The 20,261-nt window shown below is 36.6% G+C and overlaps 1 protein-coding gene across 1 annotated transcript in view; it reads left to right on the top strand.

Moving 5' to 3' along the window:
• Nucleotides 1–20,261, top strand: part of SPTLC2 (serine palmitoyltransferase long chain base subunit 2) — a 105,450-nt gene that overhangs the window by 29,119 nt on the left and 56,070 nt on the right. Inside the window, exons 3-6 of the mRNA XM_063090827.1 lie at nucleotides 7,419–7,573; nucleotides 9,298–9,446; nucleotides 14,478–14,602; nucleotides 18,387–18,480. Of these exons, the coding sequence (XP_062946897.1) occupies nucleotides 7,419–7,573; nucleotides 9,298–9,446; nucleotides 14,478–14,602; nucleotides 18,387–18,480 (523 nt within the window). The remainder of the gene's footprint in view (nucleotides 1–7,418; nucleotides 7,574–9,297; nucleotides 9,447–14,477; nucleotides 14,603–18,386; nucleotides 18,481–20,261) is intronic.

Below are 20,261 nucleotides of genomic sequence, written 5' to 3'. Positions count from 1 at the left end.
TCTGAAATGCTTGGGATGAGAAATGTTCTAGATTTTGGATTTTTTTGGTTTTTAGAATACTTGGATATACATAATGAGATATCTTGGGAATGGGACCCACGTCTAAACACAAATTCATTTATGTTTCATAAACACCTTATACACATAGGCTGAAGGTAATTTTATACAGTATTTAAATAATTTTGTACATGAAACGCATGACCTGTCACATGAGGTCAGGTGTATAATTTAACACTTATGGTGTCATGTCAACACTGAAAAAGTTTCAGATTTTGGAGCATATTAGATTTCAGATTTTCAGATTAGGAATGCTCAACCTGTGTATGTGTTTTTGTCCCTTGCTTTGTTCACTCAACATAGGTTTCAGCTGTTTGTTACAGACCTCCACTTCATTTGTTTCCCTTGCTCTATAGTATCTCATTGTGAGCATACCACAGTTTATTCATTCTACTATTAATGGACTTTGAGGTCTCTCTCATTTTTTGTAAGTGAATTTTTTTGTCTTTTGCTTACTTCTAAAGTGGGGAAACTTCCTGTTGGGACCAGTACTTGAGCTCTGTGGTTGAGCTAAATTGCTGCTTTGCTGCTGCTTCCATAGGGAAGGCTTTTTGTGCAGCATAGGTTATAATGGTTGACTTTATAGGTACTTCCGGCTCTCCAGAGACCCAGTGCACCGGGGTTGTGTAGAAACTCTGATCTGGGCCTGAGTCTTTTCGTCAAACTGTGCCCCATGCAATTCTATATTCCTGAGCAGTCTTCTCTGAGTGGTCCTATGCTGATTGGGGTGCAGATCAGCTGTCCTTGCTGTGCCCCAGTGCTTTCCTGTTGGGCTCGTCTCTCCCACTGCACGTGCTGCAAACACTTCCCGTGGGACGGGCCATGCACCAGTCTCTTGCGATGACTCGCCGGCCTCTGAGTCGCTCCTTGCTCCTGTGTGGGTCCACCACAACCCTATTAGTGTTCTTGCTGGCCCAGGGGCCACCAAGGCCCTCCTCTCCCCTGCCGTCTCCAAGCAACTGCATTCGGAGGGCACAGTTGCAGCTTTTGCTGGCTCCTGCTCCATGAGCTCAGCAGCTCCAGCCTTAAAGCAGCCGTGGCATGAAATGGTCAGAGCAGTTTTTTCTTTCATCATGGCTTCTCCCACCTTCATGCACTCTGTAGGTCTCTCCTCCTCTTCCCCTGAGTTCTAGCGGCCCTAGCTTGGCTGTTACTTTTTTTTTTTTTTTTTTCGTGACCGGCACTCAGCCAGCAAGTGCACCGGTCAGTCCTATATAGGATCCGAACCCGCGGTGGGAGCGTCGCCGCGCTGCCAGCGCAGCACTCTACCAAGTGCGCCACGGGCTCGGCCCGGCTGTTACTTTTTTATATAGTTGTAAATTAGTTGATTTCTGGGAGAGCATGATGCTGCGCACCGTCTACTCCACCATCTTGACAGGAGCCACATAATTTATTTTGAAACAGAGAACATTGGTTACAGGGGCTTATTGCAGTAGTCGACATCAGTTCATCAGTGGAGGTAGTGTCAGGCAAGTGTTCTTGTACATCCCGCTAGCTGTCCTTGTGACTCATATAGCAAGTTGCAGTGTGAAAATTCCTTGGCAGAAGTTTTTGTTACTGGCATATGTGCATAAAAGAGGCTTTGTAATAGTGCCTATCGTGGGCCCTCCCTTCTCAGCCTCCAGGCTTTCCATACTTATTTTTTGTTACTGTTTGACATGCATGACTCCATTTTGGTTCTGACAGCTTTCACAAAATCTTTTGTGTGTTTTTCTGTTGAGTTTCTGTCTTTTTCTTAGTGGTTTATAGGAAATCTTTATATATAGAATATGTTTTGGAACTATCTTTCCCTATTTTGTGGCTTACCTTTTCACTCTACTTAGAGTGTCTTTTGATGAACAGAAGTTCTTTTGCACTAAGAAAATTTATCAGTTTTCCTTTATGAATAGTGCTTTTTGTACCATGTTTGAAACATTTTTTTCTTATTTCAAGCTCATGAATATATTGTCCTAATTTCATTGTTTTAATCCATAAATGTTATATTGAATCATTACAAAGAAAATGCCAATATTTGATCATTTTTGAACTAAAATGACAATTTCACATGATTCAACGTAATAAAATAAGAAAGTAAAAAGAAAGGGCATATATCTGGACATAGTACAGATTTTTAAAGAAATAGGATTTAGGTATATAATATGAATTATGATTGGTAAGTTAAATTTAGATTGTGATAGGAATTGTTAATTGACATCAAGAAAATTCAGTCCTACACTATGACCAGTACATGTTTTTCCATGAACAAAATAAATTGGGCTTCAGGAAATCAGAGCCCTGTTTGATCTTTGGAATTCAAGTAAAACATTTCCCTAGAGATTCTGGTCATCTTCCTCACTTATTCTGTGTGGCTGAAGGACTGATCGAATACAGAGCAAGCACGAGTTCATTCAGCCATTTTTCTGTATGGGGTGTTTATCTACATATGGCCACTCTCTCTCAGCTTTTCAGAAGACAGCTGCATTGTCATAGGCGCCATAGACAATAGACTCTAGAGTTTTGTCTTGAAACATCTGGGAAACTTGAGATTTGCAGTCAGTGCTTATTATAACCTGTTCTTCAGTTAACAGTACAAGTTAACTGCATGTTCAGGTTTTACTCCTCTACCCCAACTGTAGGGTTTATTTAGTTTCCACTGAGCTTTTTACCTTATTTGATGGACAGTGTCATTTGTTTGTTCATTCATATTTTGTTTTTGTGTTTTTAAACTGGCCAGGACATTCAATATAAGATTTTCATTAATTAAATTTCCTTATTGAGAAAGATAATTTATTGAATGGAGAATTTGTATATGTCATTGCTCCAACCCATTGTTTATTTTGACATTCCATCTTTCATTTATCCAAAAGTTATATTTTCTAAGAACCTTTACTTTCTCATATCTCATTTTCTCTTCACTGATGTCAGCAGCATTTGAGGTGTACTTTTTGTTGGTGAGTGAGGGTGGCATTTTTCATAAATCAAGTGTTTGTCACTTATCTAGTGTTCTAGGACAGGAATAGAAAATTCAAATCCTAGTTGCACTGTTGTTGATACTACGCCCACTTAAGCTCTTGCTTGTTTGCCTTCTGTATTTGGGTGAGATTCATGTCCGTGTCCTCAGCAGCACTATGTGTTATACATTGTGGACTGCCATACTTAAGTGCTAGTAGTTAGAGTACAAGTGTTTTAATGTATACCTGCAGCCTCCTCTAATATGGGGGGGGCAGAGTAAATGAAAACAATAGAACCCGTTTTGTTTTCTAGTAACTATGAAAGGGTATAGATAGATTGAACTTTAGATTGATTTCTTACCCCAATAAATTATTTTTGTTTTATTTTGGTATTTGCTTTTGTTTTATTGAGGTAAAATTCACATAACATACAATGAACCATTTTAACGTGTAAATAGTACTTACTACATTTGCAGTGTTGTGCAACCATCCATTCCATCTAGTTCTAAAACATTTCATCACCACCAAAGAAGACCCATACCCATTAAGCAGTCACTCCCCATTACTCCCTCCCCTCCAACCTCAGGTAGTCACTAATCTGCTTTCTGTCTCTGTGGTTTAACTATTCTTGATATTTCAGATAAATGGAATCATGCAATATGTGACCTTCTGTGTCTGACTTCTTTCACTTAGTGTAATGTTTTTGAGGTTCGTTCACCATTGTAGCATGTGACAGTGCTTCATTCCTTTTTATCACTGAATACTAATCCATTATATGTATATACCATATTTTATTACCACCTTTTGGCTATTGTGAATAGTGCTGCTGTGGACATTCAGTACCAGTACTTGTCTGAATATCTGTTTTCAGTTCTTTTGGGTATGTACCCAGGAATGGAATTGCTAGGTCATATGGAAAGTCTATATTTACCTTTTTGAGAAACCACCAAATTGTTTTCCACCTTGGCTATGCCATTTAACATTCCCACCAGCAATGTATTAAGATTTTTTTAACAGCCTCATAGTTTTATGTTTTACAGTTAAATCTGTGATCCCTTTGAGTTAATTGTCGTATAAGTTGTGAAGTTTAGGTTAAGAGTCTTTCTTTTTTTTTGCCTATGGATGTTCAATTGCTTCAGTGAGAAAGTTGTTTTTAAAATAAGTATGCCATTTAAAAAGAAGTCTGTGATACCTAATACTATCATTTTGTAGATTTTTATTTGTTTCACCCTGTTTTTCTTTACTTAGCCAAGTTGTGAATAGAGGTAGAGCCTTTTCATGATTCTTTTTTTTTTTTTTTTCCAAAGATGACCAGTAAGGGGATCTTAACCCTTGACTTGGTGCTGTCAGCACCATGCTCTCCCAAGTGAGCTAACCGGCCATCCGTTTATAGGGATCCGAACCTCTGGCCTTGGTGTTATCAGCACCACACTCTCCCCAAGTAAGCCATGGGCCGGCCCTATTTCATGATTCTTATATAAATTTGTTCTTTGAATACTATGTACTGACTGCTAAAGTTGGTTTACTAATCCCAGTTTTTTCCACCTGCACTAGGCACATATGTCAAGGGTGGAACTTTATTTATTTATTTTTGTAAAGATGATCGGTAAGGGGATCTTGACCCTTGGTGTTGTCAGCACCACACTCTCCCAAGTGACTGAACTGGCCATCCCTATATAGGGATCCGAACCTGTAGCCTTGGTGTTATCAGCACCACACTCTCCCAAGTGAGCCACAGGAAGTTGCTTGACTTCAAGCCCAACAATCCATCAGGTAGTCTCAACCACGAGCTGTTTTTCTCTACTTGTATGTGCTAGTATGTGGGGTTTGTCAAGTTTTCCGGGAAGAGTGTCCACCAAGAGTGCATCCTTAAGACTGCTTGCACTTGACTCTGTCGGTGTCACTCACCTAGCAGTTAGGTATTCTTTCCCTCTCTGGGCAAGCATTTCTTTATAGTACTTACTCTATCTTATTTATTTGGGTGTCTTTCCACTACACTAAGAGATGTTAGGGGATTAGAGGTTGTTCTTACTCATTTTCATCCCCAATGCCCAGCTTAGTGCCTAGAAGGTATGCTCAGTAAATGTTCAGTGACTGAGCATTATGACTGAGTATCAGGTCAGCCCTGACTAAAGTCGTTTCACAGTGACCAAACTGAGGAGGAAGAAGAGGGTGGTGGGAATGGGGGAGATGAGGGTAGGAATAATGAGGGTTTCATTGTCTGCAGAGAAGATAGTCTTGTTCTTTCATTTATCCTGGAAGTCTAGCATAAAATCCAACATATATTGCATATTCACCAAAAGATATTTGAATGAATGAATGAAAAGGTACGTCTCCTAGTTTAGCTCTAGTCCTAGAATATTTAAAGAGTATGAGATATTTCTGGAAACAGACACTTTATTGCCTAGAACTGGAACCCCAAGTAGTTATCCCCTCCTCTCTCTCTTCTTCATTGCGAAGCTTCAGGGAGCTTGGTTAGGTGCCCTTCAGATCTCTCAGCTGAACCTTCTAACTGAGGTCACAGCTGCTACCCTATACTTAGCTAGTGAGTAAAGGGAAGCTAAGACTTCAGTCCCTCTCTTTTACCATTCTGTCCCACCTGCTTTTGATACCTGACATCCCTCATTGTGAGAACTTCTCTCCTCTCCTTGTGTGCCCCTGTCTCAAGGACTTCACTGTTCTCTCATTGTAATGGCAGTAACAGTTCTCTGTTTAGAAGGTCCTAACCACACACAGCTATGTCACTAGCTATCTTGGTTTAGTCCAAGGCTGAGGGGTGAAGCTCTACTTCATTCTAGCCTGCAGCTCTTTTTCTATCTTGGGATTTGATAACCCTTCTGTTATCTGGACCAGGTTCTAAGCTTTTTTGATGTTTATATACTAAAACCAAAAAATATTGCTCTTTGTTATTAATAAATATTTGTGAGGAAATATTTCCCTCAAGTATTCAAGTTAATACCTTAAACATTAATATGCAGTGTTTAGATAGGTTATAAAGAAATGAGATGGACAGTACTGTGATTTCATAAGGAGAGTTAGTACTGTTACCCTATTTGATGTGAATCGAAAAGGATTGGAGACTACTTTTTTTTTCCTTTGGGAGATAAATGCATAGTGAATAATAGCCAAAGAAAAGTCTTTAATTAGAATTTGGATGTCTCTATTCCTATTTTTATTCATCCAGTACTATTAGAAGAGACTATCAAAAGGAACATACTGTTTAAATGATAAACCTCCAGAAGTGCTAAATGCATTATTTATTTATATTTTCTGTCCTTATGAAAGGTGAATATTAAAAACAATTGTGAGTTGGTATCAGGTACTGCAAATTCTTAGAGTAATCTCTGACTCTGCTCACCTTTATTTAAGGAGATTTATCTACTGTGAGACTCATTTTTTAGGCACTTTAGATAGAGTCCCATGTCTTGGAAGGTTGTTAATTTTAGAGTTTTATGTAGAGTCTTTTTTAGCAGTGAAAATCTTTTACAGAATAATGCTTAAGCCTTTTAAAACATTTTTGATTAGCTTATTTGACAGGCTAATATAAATTGGTGCCAAGCCCAGATCTGAGGGCTAGAAAGAAACTCAGTCGTTTACTGATTATAGTAGAACTGTAGTTCCCTTTCCTTTTTGTTTGGTTTACCCTTTGCCTTCAAAAGTGAAGTAGATCTCATGTGGTCTGGTCATGTGTGTTCTGAGCAGTCGTCATATCACACTGGGCATAGCATTATGCATTCATTGCAGCTCCACTCTGATTTGAGTTTTTATAGAGTTAAATTTTAGTATAATTTAATCTTAAAGAGGAAAGGGAAGCTTTGAGTCCCAGGTCATGGGAATTCATTTTGAGGATGTATTTTTTTTTTAAAAACTCCTATCCAAGTGGAAGAAAACATTAAGGTGTGTGGCTTCCTATAACCTACTTTTTAGTGTTTCTTGTTTATGACTTTTTCTCTGGATTTGTTTCATTTTGATCTTTGGTAATATGCAGAGGATAGAATCATAATTTTGGAATAATTTTTCTTGTTTGAAATTGGAATTATAGTGTTTTTTATGGCATTTTCTCCTAATATATCTAATATATTACCTGGGGAGGGGTGGGGGTGGAAGAGCAGTCTTTTTGAGGTTATTAGGAAGGGAAAACATTTAATGCCAAAACTGTACAACTAGATTTTATTTTTATGAGGCCTACTTAATTAAATTCACTGGCTTCATATTCATGCAATCAGTTATTTGAAGCCATGTAATAATATAAGTCAGCCATCAAAGTTAAGTGGTTTTTACCTGGTTAATGAAAGTTGTGTTAAAATAAATACATAGAGAATTGGTGAGGTAATTAAATATAATTTATCTTGCAGTATGAAAAGGGAAGTTGCAAAATTTGTTTTTAAAGAAACTTAATTAAATTTATAGTATTTCACCATTTGTTGGCAGGACTTTGTGTCATTGTATCAGGATTTCGAAAACTTTTATACAAGGAACCTCTACATGAGGATAAGAGACAACTGGAATCGACCCATCTGTAGTGTGCCTGGAGCCAAGGTGGACATCATGGAGAGGCAGTCTGATGATTATAACTGGTCATTCAGGTGAGTCTCGGTTGGGAAATTATTTCTTGGCAACAGCAGCAAAAGAATTTCTTCATTTGAGAAAATATTTTATTGCAAATTGAGTAATCTCTCAAAATAGGAGTAGCAGCTGAGGATACAGTACAATATGATTAGTTTCCTTGCATATGTTCATTGTTAGTGAGATTTTTAAAATATATTTTTGTTACATTTGATATTGTGTTGGGTTATATAGTAGAGAACAAAATTGTGTGTGTGTGTTTTGATGGCTGGCAGGTATGGGGATTTGAACCCTTGACCTTGGTGTTATAACACCATGCTCTAACCAACTGAGCTAACCAGCCAGCCCTGAGAACAAAATTTGATTTGTAGTTAAAAAAAAAAAAAAAAAAAAAAAAGGCTGGCTGGTTAGTTCAGTACCTGCCTCCTGCCTGGTACCCTGTACCTGCCAGCTGCCAATAAATAAATAAATGAATGAATGAATGAAAGAAATTTTAAAAAAGAAAGAAAAACTTACCCCTTCTATTATGCCACATACCAGAATCAAGTATCTGAATTTATTTCTGGGCATATTGATTTTTTAAGTGATTTAAGAGTATATGGAGTATTTTTACTTAAATGGATTGGTTTAGAAAACATTTTATTTTATTGTTTAGATTGCAAAAGTATTACATGATTGCATTGCCACTAAAAAGAAAAGACAAATAATACAGATAAACTGAAAGTCCCCCATGACAACTAACCCCATCCCTATGCAAATCCACTTCCCACAAATCCTCCTTCATTCCTCAGAAGTGACCATTGTTATCACTTTGTTTTGTATTATTCTTCCAGATGTCTTCTGTGAGGATGTGTGTGTAGTGTATCTACTGGTGTTACACACAGGTAGTTTTTTGATTTATAAAAATGAGATTGTTCCTGTACCCGCCAGCCAATAAAACAACAAAGAAAATGGGATCATACTATATAAATTATTTTATGGCTTACTATTTTTTTGCTTGCTAACGTATTGGTAACATTCTTCTCACGTGTATGTTCACAGTAAATTCGTTATTTGTGGTGGCTACATAGTATTCTACAGTATAGATGTGCTGTGATAGCAGGTTGAGTTGAGTCATCCTGTGTTAACAGACCCAAAATCTCAGGGATTTGAAACAACAGCAGTTTATTTCTTTTCCACACTTCATGTCCATGTTAGGTTGGGGTGCCTCTGTACTGTGTTGTCTTTACTTAGGGACCCAGGCTGTCTGAGCTTTTACCATGTGGAATGTCACTGGTCCTGGTGCCTGGAAAAGGGACGTGGCAAATTGTGTAGTGGCGCTTAAAGGGTCCTCATGTATATATGCTCGTGTGTGGGAATTGATGCATATCTTTTAATGGATAACTACTGCCAAACTGCCCTCCAAAAATAAGTACTGGCTGACATTATCTGCAGTATATTAGAGACTGTCCTGGCAAACAGTAGAGATATCACCAGCTTTTAAATCTTATCACTATTAATAAGTAAAAATTGGTATTTTGTTTAACTTTCATTTCCCTAATTGGTAGTGAGTTTGAGCTTTTTTTTTGTTTGTTTTTTTCTTTTTGGTGGCTGGCCAGTACGGGTGAGATCCTTTTCACATAGACCACATTCTCTCTACTTCCCGTTTGCGGTACTTTTTTTGTGTTACCAGTACATTTATTATTACATTTAAGTATTTAAATAGCTCATGAGTCTTATTAATTTTTATGTTATTGAAACACAGGTATACAGGGAATATAATTAAAGGTGTTATAAACATGGGTTCCTACAACTATCTTGGATTTGCACGGAATACTGGATCGTGTCAAGAAGCAGCTGCGAAAGTGCTCGAGGAGTATGGGGTTGGAGTGTGCAGCACTCGGCAGGAGATTGGTAAGTGTAAGCTCTTATTGGCTAGCTGCTACTTTTGACTTTTTACTCAGGTGCAAAGGATACTGATAAACACCTAGAGTGTTAAGGATCTAAACACTTACTTTGCCATGTAGTTTATATCAGGTAAAGAATGCTTCCTTTTTCGGAAGTGATGGATGATTTTAATGCTTTTAACACATTTTGAGATATATGTATCTTTTCCAATATGTTATACATACAGAATGTCCCCGGAAAAGTTCCATAAGTATTTGTTTCATTTAACACTGATTTTTTTGGCTTTTGCAAATGGCAGTGGTTAAGAGTACCACTTATCAGCACGTGGGCATATGAGGGTTAATCAGTTTTCATACTGGTAAAAGGCGAAAGATTTATACGATCTGAAGAGAAACCAGAGTATTAGTTTTCATACTGGTAAATTGGGGCTACTAGTAATTTCTGCCTTATAGAGTTGTTTCAAGAATTAAATAAGCTAATTCATGTAAAGCACTTGGAACACAGATACTCAATATATGTAAGCTCTTTTTATTATTGTTACAAGCCTGTAAGATGTAAAGAATTAACAGCTTTATATAAAGAAGTTTAATTTATTTTAGTTCAAAGGAAGATTTTAAATTCTTCTTGTTCCACAGAACAGATAACTGTAGAAGTTATAAGGCATAACTTCTGGTATTTATTACTGTAAATCACCCCAAAACTTAGCAGATTAAAACAATTCATGATTTTTTATAGGTCTGACGACTGGCAAGCACAGTTGGGTGGTTCTTACACAGGTTAGAGATAGCGGAATGAAAGCAGCTTCATTCACATGTTCCACCTAGGCTGGGATGGCTGAACTCTTTGTAGCTCCTCCCTGTTACTACCTTAGGCTTCCTCACAACATGGTGATCTTACACGTCCTTTGTCTTACATGGTAGCAAACTTTCCCCAGCAAGTGTTCAAAGATACCTGACTGAAAGCTGGAAATCTTTTTATGCCCAAGCCTAGCCTTGCAGATCCAGAATATGACTTTTGCCTCTTTCTGTTGGTCAAAGCAAGTCACTAAGGCCAGCCCAGATTCCAGAGTTGCGGGGATTAGACTCCACCTCTATAATGGAAAGAGTAACAAAGGATTTGCATCCGTATTTAGCCTACCACAGCAACTCTGTCAATTCACTAAATTTAAAACAAAATGAAGAAATAAAAAGTAAAAAAAAATTGTGCAGCTTTATATCCTATAGTTTATTATTTAAGTTGGGCTTTTCAAACCATATATACAAGTTGTTAGATCTTCAAGACCTCTAGTTTCTACTGCTATTGAAGTTTCCTAGGAGGCTCCTATAGTTATCCCTGCTATAATTTTTACTCCTAGGTTCAATGTTATTACCCTGGGCCAAGAAACATAAGCAGTTCTTCCTAGAAAATATTCAGAGTTGCTTTTTAAAGTAAATTCCAATTGAAAGTAAACTCTTGTGAGAGTTAGAACATGTTGAATTTTATTTAGGTTTCTTTTCAAAATTTTCATAGGTTCTCTGCCCTGTTTCTGGAAATAGGCTAGTATATGTTTTCTTAGACACCACAAAGGTCCTTAGATTCTGTTGTGGTATCTGAGCGTAAAAAGTGATCTGACTTGTATTTATTTATTTTTAAAGATTAAAAGTGAGTTTGTATTTTGGCTTAATTCTTAGTCTATGTGTATATGTAGTATGCAAGTTTTGATCTAAAAAGTCTGCATTTTTAAAAGTTTGGCTGTAGAATAACTCAGTAAGTAAGAAATGGGATAGTCTTTTGTATTAATCTGAAATATACTTTGCATCTACATCATGAAGTTTTCTATTTCTCTGATCCCTTACCAGTTTAATGCCAGAGGAGCCTTGGTTAGATCTTTATCTCATCTTAAATTCTTGGCTAAAATCTATTAGGTAGCTTCTAGGAGGAGGAGACTTAAAAATCCTATTCTTTTTTAATGTGGTCTGCTGGGTACTGTTAGATATTTCCTTAATGTAATTCCATCCTGCTTCCTGCCTCAGTTTGAAGTGGTTGCTCTCCAGGACTGCTGTATAGTTGCATTCTGGTACTTCTTTATTTTTTTTAAAAAAGATGACTGGTAGGGGATCTTAACCTTTGACTTGGTGTTGTCAGTACCACGCTCTCCCAAGTGAGCTAACCGGCCATCCCTATATAGGAATCCGAACCCATGGCCTTGGTGTTATCAGCACCACACTCTCCCAAGTGAGCCATGGGCTGGCCCTCTTTTTTAAAAAAATTTTCTATTTATTGAATCAAAATCGATTTTACATATTTTGGGGATTGAACATTGAGATATGTTGATTAAATCAATATTACTAGCATATATATTGTTAGAAATCATAATTATTCCTTTTTTTGTCCTTTGCTTAGTATATTCAAAGGGTTGTGCAACCATCACCACAATCTAATATTGGAACATTTTCATTCCCCTTAAAAGAAACCCCATGCCCATTAGCACTTACTTAGTGCTTTCCCCCCTCCCCAAGCCCTTGGCAACTAGTAATCTACTTTCTGTCTTTATGAATTTGCCTATTTTTGGACATTTCATATAAATATAATCATATAATATTGTGGTCTTTTGTGTTTGGCTTCTTTTATTTAGCATTATGTATTCAAGATTCATCCATGTTGTAGCATATAACAGTATCCCATTCTTTTTTCTGACTGAATAATAATCCGTTGTGTGGGCATACTACATCTTGTTTATCCATTTTTCACTGGGTGAATATTTGGGTTGTTTCCACTTTTTGGCTATTGTGAATAATGCTGCCTTGAACATGGGTATGTGAGTTTTTGTATGACATGTTTTCATTTCTCTTTGGTATGTACTTAGGAGTGGAATTGCTGTGTCACATGGTAGCTATGTTTAACTGTCTGAGGAATTGCTTAACTGTTTTCCAAAGCTACTGCACCATTGTACAATCCCACCAGCAATGTATAAAGGTTCCTCTCTGTTTTTTTAGAACCTACATTACTTGGAGGGACTCTGTCTGTTTTTTATATCATCTTTCAAACAGTAATTTTGCTTGTAGCCCAACTTTAACCCTTGCCAGCTTTGATGCTTATTGCCTCCAGTTTTTTTTTTTTTTTTTTTTTTTTTAAGATGACCGGTAAGAGGATCTTAACCCTTGACTTGGTGTTGTCAGCATCACGCTTACCCAGTGAGCTAACTGGCCATCCCTGTATGGGATCCGAACCTGTGGCCTTGGTGTTATCAGCACCACACTCTCCCGAGTGAGCCACAGGCCGGCCCCTTGCCTCCAGTTTTTAAGCCTCTCCAGGATTCATACAATGAGTTTGCTTGATTCTCATTGAATCCCACTCTGTAAGGACATAGATGTGACCTTCTTCTAGTTGTGAGTCATCTACCATCTGTATTAGTTTCCTAGGGTTGCCATAACAAAATATCAGACAATGGGTGATTTAAAACAACAAAAATGTAGTCTGGTGGTTCTGGGGGCTAGAATCATGGAGTCAAGGTGTCAGCAGGCCATGCTCAGAGCTCTGACAGCTCTACAGGAGAACCCTTCTGAGCTTCTGGTGTTTGCCAGAAATCCTTGGTGTTCCTTGGCTTATAGATACATCACTGCAGTCACACAGTTGTCTTCCCATGTTTCAAATATTGTCTTCTTACATGCTCCCTCTGTGCTTATCTCTGTGTCCAAATTTCCCCTTTTTATAAAGACATTAGCACCACCCTAATGACCTCATTTTTACTTGATTGCCTCTGTAAAGACCCTATTTCCAAAGAAGGTTGCATTCTGATGTGTTGGGTTTAGGACTTCAAAATAGCTTTTTGGTGGAACACAGTTCAGTCCATAACACTATCCTTCTGTATATTTTCCATTTTCATTAATTGTGTTGAGGATTACAGATATATACTAATTAAAAAATGGAATTTTTTGTTTTTATTTATTGTTCTTCCAGTTGTTTTATGATGGTTTTCAACAGGAAAATGGGAGGAGAGCAATTTATCCCCCCATCTCTAAAACAAAGTTTCTAGCTGGCACTCAGAAATCACAGGCTGCTTGACCTAATGATGTGGTTAAGGGAGCATTGTGCAGTGACAACAAATAGTGAGCATTCCTTATATCTTAGTGGCACTTCATATTTGAACATATTACCTCTTTTGATCCTGACAACAATGTCACAAGAAAGATAAGGCAAATTATTACTGGGAAACAGAGGCCCAGAGAGGTTTTAAGTGACTTGATTAAGCCTTAAGGACACATAGCATCCAAGCTTAGTAGTATTCTTTCTCAGCGTCTTTTTTCTCTGCAATGTCATTCAGTCCTTATGGATTTGAGCACCAATGTAAAATCACAGTACAAATTTACCAGTCAGATCAAAGTGAGGGAAGGTACAGTTTTACCTGTCTTTCGCTGAATTAACAAACCATCCCAAAACTTAGTGGTTTAAAACAAAAACAGGCATTTATTTGCTCGTGATTCTGCTATTTGGGGAGGGTTTGATGCTTTCTCAGCTCCCTGTGGTATTGGGTCAGCCATTATTACTGAAGATAGAGTGTCCAAGATGGCTTAAGTCACATGTCTGGCATCTCAGCTGGGTGGCAGAAACAGTGAAGGGCTCTCTAAACATCTTTCTCTCTCCTTCCTTCCACCTCCTTCCCTCCATAGTCTCTTTCCCACCAGAGCCCCTCTCTCCCCACGTGTTCTCTCTTTACAATAGGCCAGTTAGACTGCTTTACATGGCAGCTGACTTAAAAAGAGTAAAAGCAGATTCTGCTAGGCCTCTTAAGGCCTAGGTCTTGAACTGGCATGCACAAACAGGAATGGGAGAAATTGTTGGTGTCTCTCTTGGAGAAATTCCACCATAGGTGCTGAATTTGAGTTTATTCAACTAATGTGTTCTTTATGAGCCATCACTCTTCATAATACTGACTTCTTCTTAGACCTTAGACTGAAAAGGTCACAACACATAGACTATGATTTCTTTTTGTGGAGCGATGAATAATTTTTAAATTCAGCCTTTCCTGATATTGATTTTGTTAACTTCTTTATGCAGGAAACCTGGATAAGCATGAAGAACTAGAGAAGCTTGTAGCAAGGTTCTTGGGAGTAGAAGCTGCAATGGCATATGGCATGGGATTTGCGACGAATTCAATGAATATTCCTGCTCTTGTTGGCAAAGTAAGACACTGTTATTTATGAAAATTCCTTCATATATATCTTCTTTTGTTCTGAAACACGTTCACAGTGAGCCAAAAGCTATTGTAACCTTTAGACCAAGAGTAGTTTATCTGAAGATATTTCTCTGATGAAGCTATAGCAATGCTCAGATAGAAATGAATAGCATTAAATGCTTACATTAGAAAGAAAGAAAAGCTTCTACCTTAAAAAATTAGAAATAGAAGAGCAAATTAAACCCAAAGTTAGCAGAAGGAAAAATATAATAAAGATAAATTCAGAAATCAATGAATTAGAAAATAGATAGTAGAGGAAATCAGTGAAACCAAAGGAGATTCTTTGAGAAAATGAATAAAATTGATAAATTTCTAGCCAGACTGGTCAGGATAAAAAGAGAGAAGACACAAATTACCAGTAGCAGGAATGAGTTAGTGGCTTTCTCTACCAACCTACAGACATTAAAGAATAATAAGAGAATATTAAGAACAGCATTATGTCAATAAATTCAGCAACTTAGATGAAATGGACACATTCCTTGAAAGACATACATGTATGCTTCTTTGATCTCACATTGACCATAAGACATTGCTGTCCTGTGTTTTGTCAGTATAAACCTAGGATTCTTTTTTTTTTTTTTTTTTTTTTTAAAGGATGACTGGTAAGGGGATCTTAACCCTTGACTTGGTGTTGTGAGCACCACGCTCAGCCAGTGAGCGAACCGGCCATCCCTATATGGGATCCGAACCCGGGGCTTTGGTGTTCTCAGCACCACACTCTCCCGAGTGAGCCACGGGCCGGCCCTAAACCTAGGATTCTTAAATTTGGAATTTCTTAAAATTTTTCACACTAGGGAATTAAATAATTTCATCTTGCTTCTCCCTGTGAACTCACAAACTCCACCAAATCATCTAGAATTAGATTTCTTCTATACAGACACGGAAGGTACTACCTTAAAGATTTATCTTCCAAATCAAACATTATAGTTGAAATGTTATTAAATATTATTTAATCTCTTAAAAGCAGTACCTAAGCCAGTTTTAATAGTTCTTTGAATCTGATACTAAGTTTCTATGTAAGTTCAGCTTAAAGGCAGGAGGAGACAGTGTATTAAAAGCATATGTTCTGGAAACAGAAACTTTGTATTGAGTCACTTACTTGTGACCTTGGGCAAGATTTTTAACTGCTAAACAAGTTTTCTCATATTTAAAATAGGGATGATAGTAGGACCTACTCCATAGAGTTTTTGTGAGGATTAAAAGTAATAATGCATTTAAACCCCTTAACATAATGCCTGAAACATATTAAGAGCTCAGATGCCAACTGATGATATGTAATATTCATTTTATTTTTGAACCAAGGGTATAATAGAGCCTTATAGTAGATTAGAAGGAAAAAAACAGATTGATACATAGAAATGATGAGTAGGCTGTCTAAAAAAGAGGTGATAAACAAAAAGAACATAATGATATTGTAGATTTTGCCAGAAAAAAAAATTAAGCTGGACAGAGAGGAAAATAAAATTCTGTGTAGAGAGAAAGGAAGAGGCACTGTCCCTTTTAAGGAATAGTGGAATGCCAAAAGTGGTAAGTAAAAAATGTGAAGACTTGTAGAAGAGAAATCCAACTTCTCTTCAGTTTTTCCCCCAGTTTCATTTTTTAAGATTTTAACACTTTTTTCAATTTAAATTTAGACTTACAGGTGAGTTGCAAAAGAGTACAGGGGGTTCCTGTATACCGTTTACTCAGCTTCCCTTTATTTTAATATCTTACATAACAGTGGAACATTTCTCAAAGCTAAGAAATTAACTGTGATACAATACTGTTACCTAAAATACAAAACTTATTTGTTTTTCACCAGTTCTTCCAGTGATTACCTTTTTCTGTTCCAGGATCCAGTCAAGGGTCCACATTGTATTTAGTTGTTGTAGCTCCTCAGGCTCCTCCAATCTGTGACAGTCTTTCCCATCTTTCAGGCCTCGACATTTCTGAAGAGCATTGGTCACTTATTTTGTAGGATGTCTCTCAATTCGAGTTTGCCTGCTGTATTGTCATGATTTGATTGAGGCCATGTACTATTAAGAAGGATACCACAGAGGTGACAATGTCCTTCTCAGTGCATCATATCAGAGAATGGTTTCTGTGTGCTTTACGGGCGATATGACTCTTGATCACTGTAAACTTACTACTTTTCCTTTTGTTATTACCAAATATTATGACAGAGATGCTTTGAGTCTATATAAGTAGCATTTCTGATTAAACTTTGACCCAATGATTTTAACATGCATCTGTGGATCATGCCTGTGACAGTTGTTTCCTTGGTATTTTCATGGTGATTTTTCTGTTTTTCTTATTCCTTCTGTACTTCTTAGTTGGAATTTTTGTATAAGAAAGAGTTGTTGCTTCTCCCCTACTTATTTACATCAGTATGGATTCTTGAACATTTTATTATTTAGGTTATAATCCAACATGATGTTTTTTTGGTTGCTTGAGTTATTAAAATATTAGGCATTGGGAGCTCATTCACGTGGGCTCCTGTGTCCTTTGAATATGCAACGAAAAAAAATTTTTTAAAGGACTTTCATACTTCCTGGCATGATAAGATGTTCTGCGCTTTTGTGCTCATCTTGTGTTTTCCCTATTCCAGTTTTGGAATCAATTCTCCAAAGAGTGAGCCCTGGTTCCTTGTGTTGGAGAATGGTATTTAGAAACCAAGGACTGGGAAGTAGGTGTGTTTATTGCTACAGGAGTAGCACTACTTCTCACACCTCAGTTGATAGAGCTAGAAAATTATTTATCTGTACTAATTCATGCAAATACACATATCTGTGTGTGTGTACATATATATATGAGAATTTTAAACCAAGAGTCCATATTAATACCTCCAACTCTACTTTTCCTCATTTTTAATCTATACATTTTAAACCAGGTAGCTTTTTAATCTTAATAATAAAAACTGTGCACACAGTAAATTTTCAGAGAAACTGCTACAAGTTTCTTAAATATTCCTCCAAGATATTCTATAGTAAATAGGCATATATATGTGTCTATATATTTTCCCTCTTCCTTTTATTCTCATGGGAGCATGGTATATACTTTCTCTACCTTCTTTCATCTAATTGAATATTTTGAGGCCTTTTTTGACAGAGAAAAAACTGTTTCTAAGTTCAGATCTTACAGGTTGAAGGGCCCCATGAGAGATGGACGAATAAGAACTAAGGAAAAAATAAAAAACTTACCTTAGCAAAAACCCATGTTTGCATGTTAAAGTAAAGTTTGTTCGGGATTTTAAGGGCAAAACTGAGGCTTAAACTTCATGTTGTGTAGGGGAGAGGTTAATTAGTAGGATCTTTCCAAGGCTCGATATGTCTAGTAGTGAAAGAGAGAATGTACCATTTCCACAGGCATTACACCCTCAGCTGCCATATCCCCCAGGTAAACAGTACATCATATCAAAATTCATGTGGAATTCCCTCAAATCAAAGAAGCCAAAACCTTTTAAAGACTGATGTATCAAATTTTAGGTATAAATAAAAACCTGTTGCTATATATCTGAATATTTAAGTCAATCACAGGACTGAAGATATTAAAGTGAAAGGTTTGAATTTTGTACCTACTTTGCAAAAAAAAAAATTACTATATACACTCATTTTCTTTTTAAAATTGGTTGCTTTGCTGTTGTACAAGATTTCCTTAAAAGAATATAATTATCAGTGATTGTAGCATTTGTAATTTGTGTAAGTAAACCCTTTTCTTTCAGCTTGTGTCTTCCTGTGCTTGTGATTTTTCAGGGTTGCCTGATTCTGAGTGATGAATTGAACCATGCATCACTGGTTCTAGGAGCCAGACTATCAGGAGCTACCATTCGAATTTTCAAACACAACAGTGAGTTTGTCATGGAATTTATTGCTGGTCTTAGTGTAATATTCTTTGGGTCAGTAATGGTGGTAACCTTTAGTTACCTTAATAATTGAAAGTACAAATGAAGCTGAAGTAATAACATTTAAAATGTTCTTCTGGTCCAGTCTTTTCAGTTATTCTCTTCCTTATTAGAATAAAAATAGGTGTTGAAGAAAACCTTTTATACTAATATAATATTCTCCTTTTATTTGACTTTCAAGTTTTCCATTCCTCTTCCTTGTTTACAAATCTCTCATTCAAATACATTTACTAGATGCCTGCAGTGTATCTTGAACACTACACTGGGGGTATTGAGAAGAATAAATCAAGTTTCCTGATCTCAAGAATCTCTGCCTGTTTAATGAAGAGATTTAACAGATAACCAAGTATTCACAGTACAGCAGACAGATGCTGAAATACAGATATGAACAGAAGTCATAAGAGCACAGAGAAAGGTTGGCACTAAGCCAAAAAATTTCTCCCTAAATGGAAATATCTTTTTTTTTTTTTTTTTTTTTTTTTTTTAAAGATGACCGGTAAGGGGATCTCAACCCTTGGCTTGGTGTTGTCAACACCACGCTCAGCCAGTGAGCCAACTGGCCATCCCTATATAGGATCCGAACCCGTGGCCTTGGTGTTATCAGCACCTCACTCTCCCGAGTGAGCCATGGGCCGGCCCAGAAATATCTTTTTGTATTATTGAAAGAGTCATTTACAATAAAAACACGTGACTTTCATAGTTAAAACACTGGCACACATAGGGAAAAAAGATTACCAAACTGTATGTTTAATATCATCTTTTGCCAAAATGCGTATAGGTACAGACAAAAATCTAGAATATATGAGAGGTCTTCAAAAAGTTCATGGAAGAATTCATGCTATCTTTTAATTCCAATTTTCCACAAACTTTTTGAGTACCCTCATATACCAAAATGCTAGGTCTGTATCTCTGGCTGGAAGGATTAAGAGTGGTACGTTTCTTTTTTTCTTTTATAAAATGTTTTATAATGACAATGGTACAAACAGTATTTTGTTGTGTGTAAATAATATCTTATTAAACATTGTTTTATAACCTATTTTGTTTTTACAATAAATTGTGAATGTTGTTTGTCAGTACATGTGACCCTACTTCATCCTTTAATCCTAGTGTGGCAGTCAGGATCAGATGTGCTGTAATTAAATCAGTCTCTCAGTTTGGACAATAAGGTTGTTTCTAAATTTTTCTCCTAGCAATAGCACTACACTCACATTTTTGTGCAATCATCCGATTATTGCCATAAGATGAATTCCCAGCAGTCACAGAATGCCTGGTTAAAAGGGTGTTAATTTTTAATACTGTTCCAGATTGCCTCCAAGCATTGTTACAGATTTTTACTCAAGAATGTGACGGTGACTGTTTCTACTCACTGGCCAACTTAGGCTATTAATATTCATTTAAAATCTCTCTGAATCAAGTAAAGAACATAAATAATATGTTAATTTTTATTATTTTAATTAGTAGGTATAGAGCAACTTTTATAGTTATTGTATTTGTGTTTCTTTATAAATTGGCCATTTTCAAATTGTTTCTCTTTTTGCTGACTATAAGAGCCTTTTATATTAATTATCCATTCTTTTATGTTGCAATATTTTTAATTTTATTTTTGACTTTGTTTTTAGTGTCTTGCTGTGTAGATTCATTAAAATGTTTATGTTGTCACATTTATTATCTTATGACTTTTGGATTTTATATAATGCCTTCCCCATTTTAAGATCATAATGTTTTT

The sequence above is a fragment of the Cynocephalus volans genome, chromosome 3, assembly GCF_027409185.1.
Source record: "Cynocephalus volans isolate mCynVol1 chromosome 3, mCynVol1.pri, whole genome shotgun sequence".
Taxonomy (NCBI): Eukaryota; Metazoa; Chordata; class Mammalia; order Dermoptera; family Cynocephalidae; genus Cynocephalus; species Cynocephalus volans.
This window is presented reverse-complemented; position numbering and strand designations above follow the sequence as displayed.